The 17064-nt window shown below is 35.8% G+C and overlaps 1 protein-coding gene across 10 annotated transcripts in view; it reads left to right on the top strand.

Annotated features, from left to right (window-relative positions):
* MLLT10 (MLLT10 histone lysine methyltransferase DOT1L cofactor) overlaps positions 1-17064 on the top strand; it is a 217726-nt gene that overhangs the window by 135391 nt on the left and 65271 nt on the right. For all 10 annotated transcript variants that reach the window (XM_028114111.2, XM_028114114.2, XM_028114117.2 and 7 more), the window contains one exon: positions 15783-16035. In XM_028114111.2, the coding sequence (XP_027969912.1) occupies positions 15783-16035 (253 nt within the window). The remainder of the gene's footprint in view (positions 1-15782; positions 16036-17064) is intronic.

Raw genomic sequence — 17064 nt, 5'->3', positions numbered from 1 at the left:
GACATATAATTATCACCCAAAGTTCATAGTTCATATTAGGATTCACTCTTGGTGTTGTATGTTCTATGGTTTGGATACATGTACAATGACATGTATCTACCATGATAGTATCGTACAGAATATCACTGCCCAAAATATCATCTGTTTTCCAACTGTTCATCCCTCCCACCCTCCAGCCGCTGGCAGCCACTGATCTTTTTACTGTGCCCATACTTCCGCCTTTTTCAAAATGTCATATAGTTGGAATCTTATAGTATGTATCCTTTTCCAGCTGGCTTTTTTTACTTAGTAATATGCATTTAAGATTCTTCCATGTCTTCCCAAGACTTGATAACTGGTTTCTTTCTAGGACTGAATAATACTTTATTGATTGGATATACCACAGTTTATGTATCCATTTACCTACAAAAGGACATCTTGGTTGCTTTCAAGTTTTGGCAGTTGTGAATAAGTTTCTATAAACATCCGTGTGCAGGTTTTTGTGTGGACATAATTTTTCACTTCCTTTGGGTAAATACCAAAGAGTGTGATTGTGGGAAAATATGGTAGGAGTATGTTTAATTTTGTAAGAAAGTGCCAAACTGTCTTCCAAGGTGCCTGAATCATTTGGCATTCCCACCAGCAATGATTTAGAGTTCCTTTTTCTCTGCATCCTCACCAGAATTTGGTGTTGTCATTGTTCTGGATATTGGCCATCATAATAGGTGTGTAGTGGTATCTCATTGTTTAAATTTCCATTCCTCTGCTGACATAGGATGTGGAGCTTCTTTACTTGTGCTTACTTGCTATCTGTCTTTATATCTTCTTTGATGAGGTGTCAAGGTTTCTGGTTCTTTTTAAAATCAGTTCATTTGTTTTCTTATTGTTGACTTTTAAGAGTTCTTTATATATTTTGGCTGTCTTTTTTATCAGATACGTCTCTTCTTTTATTAGAGTACAGTTGACAACACAATGTTGCATTAGTTTCAGCTGTACAACCTAGTGATTCAGCAACTCTGTATTCATACCTGCTCACTACAAGTGTAGCTACCATCTGTCACCATATAATACTATTAAAATGTCATTGACTATATTCCTTATGCTGTATCTTTTAATTCCCATAATGTATTCTTTCCATAATTGGAAGCCTGTATCTCCCACTCCTCTTTACCCATTTTGCTTATCCCCAATGTGCCTCCTTTTTGGCAACTATCAGTTTGTTCTCTGTATTTATAGGTCTGATTCTGCTTTTTGATTGCTTATTCATTTATTTTTTAGATTCTACACATAAGGAAATCATAGGTATTTGTCTTTGTCTGACTTATTTCACTTAGTGTAATAATATCCTGTAAGTTCATCTATGCTATTGCAAATGGCAAGTTCTCATTTTTTTTTTTTTTTGTAAATTTTCACTCAGCTTTAATTACAATCACGCATTTTAAATTCAAACAGGTGACCAAATGTGAAGCATTCAGAGTAATCTGATTACAAGTCTGGTTAACTGAAAACAAAGACTTCTCCATAAAAAACATAGTTTTCTATGCATTCCTGTAAAATAGAGCTAGATCTACAAAGTAATCTATTTAACAGGTTGTAACTAGGGCAGTGTGACAAAAAGTAAAAGCAAATGGCTTAATTCTTATGGATACATTAGATTTGATGCTGCTTCATAATCTGCTTACAAAAATAAAAAACCAGTATATTGTCTTGATTTGTAGGTTTTCTTCCCATGTCAGTAAAGTGAAGAGCTTTTCCTTGTTTTTCATACAAGCAAATCTCATAGCATTAGCCCTTAGGAAGGTTACTGCAAACTCTTTCCATGGGCAGACAGCGATCCCTCATTTGCAAGGTTGTTTTGTCAGTGACATCTATAGCTCCATTATTCTTCAGCCTCCAGGATGCTGGGTAAGATTGTCGGGTGCCAACCAAGTATTCTCTCACGTGTTTTGGAATTTTCCTTTGCCATCTCAACATCTCCAGGTAACAGTTCCGTTACACCACTGAGAGCCACTGCTCCCGCAGGGGACCAATATTTTGGAAAACTAAGCATTTTCACAGAACGGCAGTCGAAGGTTTTCAGTACCAGAACCCTGCCTTTCACTAATCTGGTTTGCACACAGCACCACCTGGGCACAGTACCACTCAAATCTCAGACAAGGTCGGAGACCGCCCATTTTCAAATAATCTTTTGATCACCAAAGTAGGGCCTCCCAAGTCCAGACGTAAAAGTAGTTCTCATTCTTTTATATGGCTGCATAATATTCCAATGTGTATTCCTTCCCATTCCATATATGTATATATACCACATCTTTATTCATCTATCAGTGGCCACTTGGCTTGCTTCCATATCTGGCTTTTGTAAATAAAGCTGGTATAAGCACAGGATGTGCATGTATCTTTTTGAATTAGCATTTTTGTTTTCTTTGGGTACCAAATACCCAGTAGTGGAATTATTGGATCATGTGGTATTTCTATTTTTAATTTTCTTTTGAGGAATAGAAAAGTTTATGTAAATAAAAAGGTAGTTTAGTTGTCTTCTGAATTCTGTTTTTAATTTTTTGAGGAACTTCTATACTGTTTTCCACTGTGGTTATAACAGTTTACATGCCTACCAACAGTGCACAAAGATTCCTTCTTCTCCACATCCTCACCAACACCTGTTATTTCTTGTCCTTTTCTTTCTAGCCATTCTGACAGGTGTGAGGTGATAGCTCATTGTGGTTTTGATTTGCATATTTCCCTGATGATTAGTGACGTTTGGCATCTTTTCCTGTGTCTGTTGGCCATCTGTATGTCTTCTTTGGAAGAATGTTTATTCAGATCTTCTGTCCATTTTTCAATCACTTTTTTTGGTTTTTTTTTGGTGTTGAGTTGAATAACTTCTTTATATATTTTGGATGTTCACACTTTGTCAAATATATCATTGACAGAGACACTCTTTTTTTTTTTTTTAAAGATTTTATTTATTTATTTGACAGAGACACAGTGAGAGAGGGAACACAAGCAGGGGGAGTGGGGGAGGGAGAAGGAGGCTTCCCGCCCGAGCAGGGAGCCCGATGTGGGGCTTGATCCCAGGACCCCGGGATCCTGACCTGAGCCGAAGGCAGACAGACGCTTAACGACTGAGCCACCCAGGCGCCTCTGACAGAGACACTCTTATGCAATAGGTTACCTTTATGTTTTGTAAATGATTTCCTTTTATTTGTGAAAGCTTTTTATTATGATGTAGCCCCAGTAGTTTATTTTTGCTTTTATTTTCCTTGCCTGAGGAGACATATCTAGAAAAATGTCTCTATGGCCTATGTTTTCTTCTAGGAATTTTCTGGTTTTAGGTCTCACATTTAGGTCTTTAACATATTGAGTTTATTTTTGTGTATGGTTTAAGAAAGTGGTCCAGTTTCATCCTTTTGAATGTAGCCATCCAGTTTCAGCACCATTAATTTATTAACTAATTTATTTAGATTTTATTTATTAGAGTGTGCATGCCAGCACAGTGGGGGAGGGGCAGAGGGAGAGGGAGAAGCAGACTCCCCACTGAACAGGGAGCCTAGGGGCTCGATCCCTGGACCACCCTGCGTTCTTGACCTGAGCCTAAGGCAGATACTTAACCAACTGAGGCACCCAGGTGCCCCTTCAGCACCATTTATTGAAGTGACTATTTTTTCCCCCTTTGTCATAGATAAATTGACCGTGGAGGCATGGGTTTATTTCTGTGCTCTCTGTTCTGTTCTGTTGATATGTGTGTCTGTTTTTGTACCAGTACCATAGTGTTTTGATTACAACAGCTTTGTAGTAGATATTGAGATCTGGAATTGTGATACTTCCAGCTTTCTTCTTCTTTTTTTAAGATTGCTTTGGCTATTTGCGGTATTTTGTGGCTCCATACAAATGTTAGTATTATTTTTCATAGTTTTTGTGCAAAATGTCAGATATGTCTTTTCCAAATATTTTCTAACAGCCTGTGGCTTATCTTTTCATTTTCTTGACTATGTCTCTTGCAGAGCAGAAGTTTTTTTTTTTTTTTAATTAAGTTCAGCGTACCAATTCTTTCTTTCATGGACTGTACTTTTGGTGTTATATCTGAAAAGTCATTGCCAAACCCAAGATTATGCTTATTTTCTCCTGTGTTCTAGGAGATTTATAGTTTGTGTTTTACCTTTAGAGCTGTGATCCATTTTTAGTTAATTTTTGTGAAGGCTGTAAATAAACTCTGTGTCTAGATTCATTTTTTGCATATGGATATTCAGTTCTGGCACTCTTTATTGAAAAGCCTGTCTTAGTTCCATTGTATTGCTTTTGTACCTTTGTTAAAAATCGGTTGGGGCTGAGCTGCGTGGCTCAGTCGGTTAAGTGGCCAGCTCTTGCTATCAGCCCAGGTCATGACCTCAGGGTCCTGGGATTGAGCCCCTGTGTTGGGCTCCTCACTCAGCGGGGAGTCTGCTTCAGGATTCTCTTTCCCTCTGTCCCTCCCACTGCTGCTCTCTTTCTCTCTAAAATAAATAAATGGATCTTTTTAAAAAATCAATTGATTGTATTTATGTGGGTCTTTTTCTGAACTCTCTTGTCAGTTCCATTGATCTTTTAATTTTTTCAACAGCACTACACTATTTACATTACTGTAGCTTTAAAGGAAGTCTGAAATCGAGTAATGTCAGTACTTAAACTTCATTCTTGACCGTGTGTTGGCTATTCTTTTGCTTTTTCATATATACGCTTTAGAATTATTTTGTCCATATCCACAAATAATTTGCTGGAATTTTGATTGAAATTGTATTGAATCTCGGGATGCCTGGGTAGCTTAGTCAGTTGAGTGGCCAACTCTTGATTTCGGCTCCGGTCCCAGGATTGAGCCACGCATAGGACTCTGTGCTAAGCTGGGAGTCGGCTTCAGGATTCTCTCTTCCTCTGCCCCTCCCTCCTGCTTGTGGGCAGGAGCACACACATGCATGTGCTCTCCCTCTTGCAAATAAATAAACAAATCTTCAGAAAAAAAAAGAGATTGTACTGAATCTGCAGATCAAGTTGGGAGGAACTGACATCTTGACAATATTAAGTTTTGCTCTGAAGTTGGGATATATCTTCATTTATTTAGTTCTTTGATTTTGTTCATAGAAGTTTTGTTGTTTTTCTCATATAGACCTTAACCTTATACATATTCTATTAGACTTAAACTTTATTTAATTTTTGGAGGTGGTATTGTGAATGGTATTGTGTTTTTAATTTAAAATTCCACTTGTTCTCTGTTAGCGTATATGAAAGCAATTTTTCTTTTCTCTTTTCTTTTTTCTTTCAAGGCAGAGGGCAACATTGGGAGAAGGAAAGAGAGAGATTCTTATGCAGGCTCCAAGTTCAGCCTGACATGGGGCTTGATCTCACAACCCTGAGATCATGACCTGAGCCGAAATCAAGAGTCGGACGCTTAACTGACTGAGCCACCCAGACGCCCCAGTTTTTCTTTTTTTATATTAATCTTTTGTTCTGCAGCTTTTACATAATCACTTATTAGTTCCAGGAGGTTTTTGGTCAGTAATTTTGGATTTTCTATGTAGACAATCATGTCCTCTCTGAAAAAAGACACTTTCATTTCCTTCTTCCCAGGCAGTATATATTTTATTTCCTTTTCTTGTCTTATATAAACTAGGACTTCCAGTATGATGTTGAAATGCAGTGGTGAGGGAGGAGTCATCCTTGCTTTGTTCCTGATATTAGTGGGAAACCTAGTTTCTCACCATTAAGCATGATGTTAGCTTTTTATATATATTCTTCATCAAGTTGAAGAAGTTCCCCTTTTATTCCTAGTTTTCTGAGAGTTTTTATTTTGAAAGGGTGTTATACTTTGTTAAATGCTTTTTTTTTTTTAAAGGATTTAATTAATTTATTGAGAGAGCGAGAGAGTGCCGGTGGGGCTAGAGGCAGAAGGAGAGGGAGAGAGAGAATCCCAAGCAGACTCCATCCTGAGTGCAGAACCCAACTGAGATCATGACCTGAGCTGAAACCAGAATTGGACACTGAACCAACTCAGTCACTTAGACCCCAAATGCTTTTTTTGTAGCTATTGATATGACATATGATTTTTCTTCTTTATCTTGTTGATATGATGGATTACATTAATGGATTTTTGAATGTTGACCCAGCCTTGCATTCCTGGGATAAATCCCACTTGGTTGTGGTATATAATTTTTCTTATAGATTGTTGGATTTCATTTGCTAATATTTTATAGATGATTTCATCTATTTCTTGAGAGATGTTGTTCTTGTAATCTTTGTTTTGGTATTAGAGTAATATTGGCCTCCTGTCATGAAGTAGGAGGTATTCCCTCAGCTTATATCTTCTGAACAAGATTGTAGAAAATTGGTATAATTTCTTCCTTAAATGTGTGGTAGAATTTTCCAGTGAACCCATCTGGGCTTGGTGCTTTCTGTTTTGAGGGATTATTAATGAGTGATTCAGTTTCTTTTTTTAAGATTTTATTTTTAAGTAATCTCTACACCCAGCCTGGAGCTTGAACTTCCAACCCGGAGCTCAAGAGTCACATGTTCAAGAGTCAGCCACCTCCCCTCAAATTTCTTCTAAAGATTGATTGATTGATTGGAGAGAGAGAGTGGGCATATGGGGTTGGGTGGAGCAGAGGGAGAGGGAGAGAGAAACCAAAGCAGACTCCGCACTCAGCTCAGGGCCTGACATGGGGCTCAACCCCATGACCCTGAGATCACGATCTGAGCTGAAACCAATAGTTGGACGCTCAACCGACTGTGCCACACAGGTGCCCCCCCCCCAATTTTTAAATAGATATAAGCCTATTCACATTGTCTAATTCTTCTTGTGTGAGTTGGGCAGCTTGTATCTTTCAAGGGTGGGTCTCCATTTCCTCTAGGTTATCAAATTTGTGGTCTTGGAGTTGTTGATAATATTCCTTGATGATCCTTTTAATGTCTGTGGGATCTATAGTTATGTCCCCTCTTTGATTTCTGATACTAGCAATTTGTGTTCTGTCTCACTTTTCTAATTGTACTATCCAGAGGTTTATCAATTTTATCCATCTTTTCAAAGAACCAGCTTTTGGATCTGTTGATTTTTTTTCTATTGATTTCCTTCTTTAATTTCTTTGATTTCTGCTTTAGTTTTCATTATTTCTTTTTATTTTGAGTTAATTTGTTTTTTGTTTCCTAAAGAGGAAGCTTAGAGTATTGATTTAAGGTCTTCTTTTCTTTTATTTATTTTTTTTGTTTTATTTTTTTTTTCTTCTTTCTTCTTTTCTAATAGGTTTACTGCATCTCTAAGCACTCTAAGCAATGCTTTTGCTGCATCCCACAAATTTTAGGTTGTATTTTCATTGTCATTTAGTTAATAATATTTTAGTTAATACTATTCTCTTGAGCTTTCTTTGGCTTGTGTTATGTAGAAGTATGTTGTTTAATCTAGGCATTCTGGGATTTTCTAGCTGTCTTTCTGTTAATTGATTTCTAGTTTAATTTCATTTTGGTCTGAGAGCACAGTTACATGATCTCTGTTCTTTAAGATTTGTTGAGGTGTGTTTATGGCCCCAAGTGTAGTGTAGCTTGATGAATGTTTCATGAGAGCTTCAGGAGAACATATATTGTGCTGATATTGAATAAAGTAGTCTATAGATATCATTTATATCCAGTTGATTAATGGTGGTGTTTACTTCAGTTATGTCCTCACTGATTTTCTGCCTGGGGGATATATCCATTTCTGAAAGAAGAGTGTTAAAACCTGCATCTCTAAGAGTGGATTCATCTTTTTCTCCTTGCAGTTCTATCAGTTTTTGCCTCATGTATTTTGATCTTCTGGTGTTAGGCACATACACATTAAGGATTGTTCTGTCAAGAAGTTGCAATATTGACATTTTATCATTATGCAATGTCACTCCTTATTCCTGAAAACTTTCCTTGCTCTGAAGTCTGCTTTATCTGAAATGAATTACCTATTCTCACTTTGTTTTGAATTGGTATATTTAGACCATTTATGTTTAAGGTAACTATTGATACAGTGAGGTTAATATCTACCAAATTTGTTTCTCTTTTCTATTTGTTGCTCTTGATCTTTGTTCCTGTTTTTGTCTTCCAAATGTTTTCTACTTCTTGGGTTTTTTTGTTTTTGTTTTGTTTTCAGTTTTATATTTTGACAATCAGTGATTAGTTCTCATGCACATTAACTGTCTGTAGATTTTTTTTTTTTAAGATTTTATTTATTTATTTGACAGAGACACAGTGAGAGAGGGAACACAAGCAGGAGGAGTGGGAGAGGGAGAAAGCAGGCTTCCCGCCAAGCAGGGAGCCCAATGTGGGGCTCGATCCCAGGACCCTGGGATCATGACCTGAGCCAAAGGCAGACGCTTAATGACTGAGCCACCCAGGCGCCCCTGTCTGTAGATTTTTGAAAGTGGTGACTGGTACATAGGTAATCAACATGTAGAGCTTGTTTGGTGAATCTTCATCCTCGTTATATTTGCTGGACAACTGCACACAGATATAGTATGGAACATTCCTTATTCCTTTGGCTCAGACAGCTTTGTTGAGCCTGGTGTCAGTGCGCACCTCTGGAGTTCCCACCCCCTTCATGGCAAATTTCTGGATCTCTTTGAGTGCATGAGGGGCAAGCTTCTTGAAACCCATTTTCTGGATGTGCTTATGAATGTTGATGGTATGTTCTGTGGTCACTACCTCGTTAATGGCGAAATGGCCCTTCTTCTCGCCACCTTTTGCAGGAGCCGTTCTGCCAGGCTCTAGCTGGAAAGGGAGGAGCACAAGGTATTGTGGGAGAGGGAGAGCAGCATAGCAAGTACAACTTCTAGGGGGTGCCTGGCGGTGGGTGGAAGGGGAGAGGCGAGGCTCTCTTTAAGGGTTTTAATTGAGGTTTTTTTTTTTTTTATGATTCCATTTTCTCTGACATCTCAGTTTTACCTTTTTTCATAGTTGCCCTAATCCAAGTTTACTTTCAAATAATATTATCCCACTTCACAATAGTACAAGTACCTTACAATGACAAAATAATCCTAATTCCTCCCTCCCATCCTTTCTGTCAGTGCTGTCATTCATTTCACTTATACAGAAGCGTGTATAAGCATATATATGCCTAAGACTATATAGTCAAATATATTGTTGCTATCATTTTGAACATTGTTAGATTAAGTACAAGAAAAAGTCAAAGTTTTTATTTTACCTTCATTGGATTCATTCTCTGATACTTTTCTTTATGCAAATCCATGTTTCCGACCTGTTATCATTTCCTGCTCTCTGAAGAACGAACTTCTTTTCCCACTTCTTGCAAGGTAGGCCTATTGGCAACAAATTCCCTCAATTTTTATTTATCTGAGAATCTTTGTTTCTCACTTTTGAAGGGTAATAGCAGTGTATAGAATGCTCGTTCTTTTTTTCCTCCTCTCAAAACTTTAAGTATTTCACATCACTCTCTTCTTGCTTGCATTATTTTTGAGGAGAAGTCAGATGTAATTCTAGATGTAATTCTTATCTTTCCTACCTCATGGCTAAGGCTTTATTCCCTTCCAGCTTCTTTCAGAATTTTTTCTTATATTTTTGATTTTGTGCAGTTTGAATATGATATGCTTTTTTTTTTTTTTTTTTGGACGTTTGTCTTATTTGGTATTCTCAGAGCCTCCTGCATTTGTGGTATAGTTTCTGACACTGATTTGGGACATTCGTAGTCATTCTTGCTTCACATGTTGCATCTCTATTTTCTTGTCCCCTTCCCACCCCTTTTCTCCCCTCATCGCTTCTCATCTCTTCTCTCCTCTCAGTTTTCTGCGGGCTGGACCACAGCCCCAGAAGTGTTTACATAGGCATTTAATGCTACGCGCTCCGTTCTAAGCACCACTTCTGAATTTTGATACATTGTATTTTTGTTTTTATTTAGTTGAACAAATACCTTGTGGTTTCCTTTTGATTTCTCTTTGATCCCCGGGTTACTTAGAAGTGTGTTACTTACTTTTCGGGCGCCCGGGTGGCTCAGTTGGTTAAGCGACTGCTTTCGGCTCAGGTCATGATCCTGGAGTCCTGGGATCGAGTCCCGCATCGGGCTCCCTGCTCAGCGGGGGGTCTGCTTCTCCCTCTGACCCTCCCCCCCTCGTGCTCTCTGTCTCTCATTCTCTCTCTCCCAAATAAATAAATAGAATCTTTAAAAAAAAAAAATAGAAGTGTGTTACTTACTTTTGAAACAGTGGGGACTTTTCATGTGTCTTCTTGTCACTGATTTCTCATTTAATATCTTTGTGTTATATAATTTCTTTTAAGTTTTCTGAGATTTAAAAAAAGTGACACAGAACATGGATTATCTTGTTTAATTTTCTGTGTACCTCTGAAAAGAACGTGTATTCACTCTGCTGTTATATGGAGTTATTCTGTAAATGTAAGTTAAGTGAAGTTGATTTATACTGTTACGATCTCTGTATGCTTATTTATATATATATATATATATATATATATATATATATATATATGTATGTATTTTCCGTGTACTTGTTCAGTTATTGAGAAGAGGATTTAGATCTCTCTTACTGTAGTTATGGATTTCCCAATTTTCTCTATTCTATCAGTTTTATTTTGAAGGTCTCTTATTAGGTGTAAAAGTGTTTTGGATTTTTATATCCTCTTGATTAATAGGTTTCTTTATCCTGGCCATATTCCTTGTTTTGAAATTTATTTTGTCTGATACTAATATTGTGAATTCAGCTTTGTTTTAATTAGTGTTAGATTGATACTTTATTTCCCACACTCATACTTTTAATATCTTTGTGTCTTTATATTTAAAATGGGTTTCTTTTGGCAACATATAGTCTTGAGTTTGTTTTTTCAGTATTTCAATCTCTGCCTTTTACTGGGGTGTTTAGTTAATTTACATATAATATGATTGATATTGTTGCATTTAAATCATTTGCTAATCCTTTTTTCTTGCCTATTTAATCTTTTTTTTCCCTCTTTTTCTATGATTCCATTGTAGCTGAATAGTAATAATTGTTATTTTATTGATTGTTTTGGGGTGTATGGCATACATATCTTTTATCAGCGTTTGCCTTCAAACGGTATTATGCCATTTCACATATTATATAAGAATATACAATTCAGCAGTTTACATACTTGCATTCCCACCTTTTGGGGGCTTGTGCTATTTTTGTCATATTTTTACATATTTTATAAACCTCACAATTGTTACTAATTTGGTCTAAGCCATCAATTATAAGTAGATTAAAGAATTAAAATGTCCTTTATATTTACCCATGTAATTACTGTTTCTAATGTTCCTAATTAGTTTGTTTAGATCCACATTTCCTTTGTTCTTTTTCTTCTACTTAAAAGACAACCATCAGCATTTATCTATTATTGTTTTACTGATGGTTAGTTCTTTTAGCTTTTTTATCTGAATGGCAGTTATAGTTGACCTTTGAAGAATGTGGGGGTTAGGACCACTGCACAGTAAAAAAATCTCTATATAAACTTTTGACTCACCAAAAACTTAACTTCTGGGGCTCCTGGGTGGCTCAGTTGTTAAGCATTTGCCTTTGGCTCAGGTCATGATCCCAGGGTCCTGGGATTGAGCCCTGCATTGGGCTCCCTGCTTGGCAGGAAGCCTGTTTCTCCCTTTCCCACTTCCCCTGCTTGTGTCCCCCCCCGCCCCCCTGTGTGTCAAATAAATAAATAAATAAAATCTTAAAAAAAACAACAACAACAAACTTCTAAGAGCCTACTGTTGACTGGAAGTTTTACTGATAACATAGTCAATTAACACATATTTTGCATGTTATATGTATTATATACTGTGTTCTTACAATGAAATAAGCTAGAGAAAAAACATTAAGAAAATCATAAGGAAAACAAAATACATTTACAGTGCTGTTCTGTATTTATTGAAAAAAGCTGTGTATAAATGGAGCCATACAGTTCAAACTGGTGGTGTTTACAGGTCAACTATATTTTGCCTTTGCTTTTGAAAGCTATTTTAGCTCAGTATAGAATTCTAGGTTAATAGTTTGTTTCTCTTTGTCTTCTTGTTTTCTTTTTTTTTTAAGATTTTATTTATTTATTTAATTGAGAGAGTGAGAGAGACAGTGAGAGAGGGAACAAGGCTCGATCCCAGGACCCTGGGATCATGACCTGAGCCGAAGGCAGTTGCTTAACCAACTGAGCCACCCAGGCGCTCCTGTCTTCTTGTTTTCTAACTTGCATTGTTTCCACGAGAAATCTGTTTTCATTTTTGTCTTTTAACTCCCTGACTGCTTGTATCATTTTCTCTTTATTGTTGGTTTTTAATGGTAAGCAGTTTGTGATGTGTATTCATGGATTTTTCTTCATGTTTCTTGTGCTTGGGGTTAGTTGATCGGTAGGTTTATTGTTTTCATCAAATTCTGTAATTTTTTTCTGCTTGTTTCTTAAATATTTTTTTCCATCCTACTTTCCTTTGGGTATTGCATGTAAATTAGGCTGCTTAACATTGTCCCACAGCTCACTGATCCCCCTCCCCAAACTCCCTTTTAAAATCTTCATTGCTTCTGTGCTTCATTTTTGAGAGTTGGCTGAGTAACAAATTTGTGACTTTTATGAGACACTTGAATATTACATAATTAAGAAATATTTAGCCAGCATTATTATATTTCATCATGCTGGTGGAAGATAGAGCTGTTGGTTGTTTCTCTTCTCTCTGCCTCTTTCTCCTGAATGTGGATTATAGAGCTTTGTAGAATAATCTAAGGCAGCCATACTTTTGAAAAAAATCTATTTTTTTGGTTAGCCTATTATAGAGTCATTGTGAATTCTGAGTCTGATTTAAAATATTTTGAAGTTGGGTGTATTTTTTGCTCCAGTGAATGTTATTTAATAGGTATATTGGCATTGTGTCTTATCTGAGGACTAATAATTGTAACTAGCCACAAAACAAAAATCATACATATTCTAAATATTTATTTTAAAAGATTCATTAAGTTGCCTGTAAATCACTGTATAAACCAAAATAGATGTTCATTTCCTCAGAGACTCTCAATATGGCCAATATGCCGTTTCATCTGTAGTGGAAAAGGGGGGGGGGAACAACTCTTCGGTCAAGTACCAAATGAAGTAGTTAGTTTGTATTTTATGGGTTAATTTACATGGAAAATGTATATTTTTAAGCACTAGAATTGCTCTCAGAGCAGTGAGATGCTCATACTATGAGAGTTATTTAGGTTGTGAAACTGAGGAAAGAACAGATTTTTGGCATTCATTGTGTCTCTTTCAACTCCTCCCCAATACCCTCTCCTTTTACTTCTTTTTCCACCTCTTGATTTTGACTGAATTGACTGTAATGGAATTCCACAGTTCCATATAATTTATTTATCTATTTTTAAAATTTTACTTATTTATTTTTAAGATTTTATTTATTTATTTGACAGAGAGATAAAGAGAGAGCACAAGTAGGCAGAGTGGCAGGCAGAGGGCAAGGGAGAAGCAGGCTCTCCGCTGAGCAGGGAGTCCGACGTGGGTCTCGATCCCAGGACCTTGCCATCATGACCCGAGCCAAAGGCAGCCACTCAACCGACTGAGCCACCCAGGCACCCCAGTTCCATATAATTTAAACAGCATATTATGGAACAGATACTCTTAAATTTTTAAATTAACTTACAGAGGTGGAGTTAAGGTTGGAGGTCTCTCTTTGAGTAAAACCGTGTAGACTTTTTCCCCTTGTTGTTAGGTGTAATTTTTTTAAAAGAACTGTTAGAATCTTCAACTAAAGCTTTATTTTTTCTTGTAAGGAAATCTCTGGTATCTTTTCAAGTTAGAAGATGTCTAAGTTTTTAAAAAATAAAATGCTATTGCCTTGTCTTAATACAACTTTAGTCACTGAAATTTGCTTAATTTTCATTCATTCCTTTCTTTGTAATACCTTTTCTTCCATATGCCATATTTTCCTTGGATTTATGGACATACTTATACTTCAGGGATAAGCAGGGACATTCTATTAAATGAATGGGAAAATTGACCAACCCCAGTTTAGATTGGTATGTGGAAATGGCTAGTATATTTCTGTGTTTGGTTCTCCACCTAGTTTTTTCTTTTTTGCTTATTTGATATATGGACAAAGTACCTGAATGAAGAACATCACTGTGTTCTCTTTAGATGACATTTATTTATTTATTTATTTTAAAGATTATTTATTTGTTTTAGAGAGAGGGAGATAGAGTGTGCGCACACGTGAGAGGCAGAGAGCATCTCAAGCTGACTCCCTGCTGAACATAGAGCCCAACACGGGGCTTGATCTCAAGACCTGAGCCAAAACCAAAAGTTGAGTGCTTAACCAACTGCTCCACCTAGGCGCGCCTCTAGATGACTTTCAAACTTTACTAGGCTTGTATATGAGTGAGGTGATGAGCCTCAGGATCAATTCGAGTTATTAGGAAGAAATATATTTGAAAAGCGAAGTGGTGCGGTTTCCAAAGTGACCTGCCCAGCATGGAAAAGGTTCATGTTTCTAAAGTAATCCACAAAGTTTAATCAGCTTACTTAAACATGATTGGCTTTCTCCTAAAACTGACTTTGAGAACTTTGTTCTCTTTTGCGGACTCTCGCTTATGAGAATAGTAATTTGTTTTTTATGAGATAATGTCTTCTGTATTTAATGATTAAAATCTGTTTGGCAGTGAGATGATGTGGGGGGAGGATGGTATGGGGGGCAAGTAGCAGAAAAGTAGTAGTAACGAGTATTTCGTTTTCAAAACATTTGAAGTCTTTCATTTCTCATTTTGAAGATTGATTTTGCTAAAAATGCCAACCATTTTGAAACCTGATTTTATCATTCATTTCTCATTTTCCACCTTTATCTGATGGTTTGTATTGAGTGGTGGTTATGTGTGGGAAATTTCAGTTTTATTTTCTGATTTTTTATTTGTATTACATCAGAGATTTTAGATAGATTTATCAGAAAAATACTCATTTATTTATTCAATAGAAATTCAGGGCTGTTTGTCTTTCAGGCATTTAGTGAACTTAAACAGTGGCAACAAAAATCCCTGACCCAATGGACCTTATAAGCCTTTTATTTTGAAGTGTGTTGATTAATGTACATCTGTTAGGACACATTTTCACATTTTCCTAGTTGTTTAATTTACCATTATTTGCATATTCTCTGTCTTAAAATGATTATTAAAAACTGGAAACTAATTGTTGAAACATCTTTATTTTGCATTTTTCCCTAACATATCTGGATCAAGGGGATGACTGAGAATCCATAGGGGATAATAATACTTCTAATTTTTAAAAATCTTAAACTGCAAAGTATAACTGTTCTTTCTTCTTAATACTTGGAAGAGACTGATTTCTATTTTAAAGGGTTTAATCTTTTCTGTTTTGAAAAGATTTTTAAATTTTAAAAAAATTCTTGCTCTGACCTGTGTTTATAATCTCATGGATATAGTCCTCTAAGGAATTTGTAGCACCTTATTTCTCTCTCATTGTTGCCTTTGTGCTGAACATTAAAGCTGATTTTAATTTCATGAGTAGGAAGTAGTTTTTTCTTGTTGAAAATGATGTTGCTTGAGAAACAAGTTCCTTCATTACTACTTACTGTGTGTTGCTGAGTAACTATGACTAATGTGTACTTTTACTAATTGCTGCAATTTAAAGGTATTTGCAGTGGACTCAGATAATTGTTTTTACATGATTTTCTTAGGTGGACTCACTTTTATAACTGAAACTTTCGTATGTTTTTCTTACAAGTCTAATTATTATTATTAATATGCCCCCCCCAGCCAAAATCTAATCAATTATTTTTCAACTTCCTTTCTCAATGAAAATGTTAGACTTATACAAGCACTAGCAGCAACTCTATTTCTGGATCATTGAAGCGCTTGGAGGATACTGCAGCTCGATTTACAAATGCAAACTTCCAAGAAGTCTCTGCGCACACAACTAGTGGAAAAGATGTTTCAGAGGCTAGAGGGTCAGAGGGCAAAGGGAAGAAATCTTCAGCTCACAGCTCAGGTCAAAGGGGAAGAAAACCTGGTGGAAGAAATCCAGGAACGACTGTGTCAGCAGCTAGTCCTTTCCAGCAAGGTATTAATTATGATGTTTTAGTTAAAATAATTGTTCTTGCGATGATCAATAGCAGTTAAGTTTTGTAAAAGAACTTATTTTTTATTTATAACTGATGGATTATTGGAGATTATTTTATGATTAGTTGCTGTAGTAAGATTACTTTGAAGACTAGCGTTCCTTGTTAAAATGTTTCTGGGACCTTTTATGTTATGACGTGTGCTTCCAAAGCTGAACTGTAATTTTAATGTTTAAATAGATGTGGAATAAAGTTTAAGTTTGGGGAGAAAAAACAATAAAAGCTGGAGTTTTCCTTTCTGCTCTATAGAACAGTCTTTCTTCTTAATGAATTGTTATCATTTACCTGTCCTAATTAAACACTAAAATAGTTGCATATATTCTTAGTAAGTAAACAAGTACTGGGTAATTTGTAGGGAATATAAATAGTTCTCAGTAAATAATTTTTAATTATTAATGCATTTATTATAAAGCTTGAAGTTTAAAATAGAATTTTACTAAGCTTACATATCTTTTGGTAAGGCTAGTACAACAAGATGCCCATTTAATTTTGAATTTCAGTTTAACAACAAATTATTTTTCAGTGTAAGTATGTCCCAAATAAATGCATGGGACATATTTATACTGAAAAAAATAACTGTTGGTTAAAATTCAAAATTAACTGGACATGCTGTATTTTATATGGTAACCCTGTTTTATGGACAACAGAATAACTCAGCTAACTTTACAATCCATTAGCTCTGTGTTCTAGGTTTTTATTTTGTGTTTTTAACTTGAACATAAATATTTTGAGAAATATAAATGTTAAAAATTGTTGGAGATAAATATATTAGTAAAGTATACAATAAATGCCTCTTCCCCCCATTTTTTTTTTGCCCATTAGGAATAAATGAGGGGGAAAATTGTCTTTTTCTTTCCTTTAAGCTTTTGCTGATAATAAAAATTTGAATATATAGAGAGATTGCGTAGTCTGCTGATCTTTTATTAAAAAGTTTATATGTATATTTTAAACTAAGTTATTTTGTGCCTCAA

Source organism: Eumetopias jubatus, unplaced genomic scaffold (genome assembly GCF_037043125.1).
Source record: "Eumetopias jubatus isolate StellerSeaLion01/CBP00866 unplaced genomic scaffold, mEumJub1_p1.0 scaffold_8, whole genome shotgun sequence".
In the NCBI taxonomy this organism is placed as follows: domain Eukaryota; kingdom Metazoa; phylum Chordata; class Mammalia; order Carnivora; family Otariidae; genus Eumetopias; species Eumetopias jubatus.
Note: the sequence above shows the minus strand (reverse complement) of the source record. Positions and strands in the feature narration are given on the sequence as shown.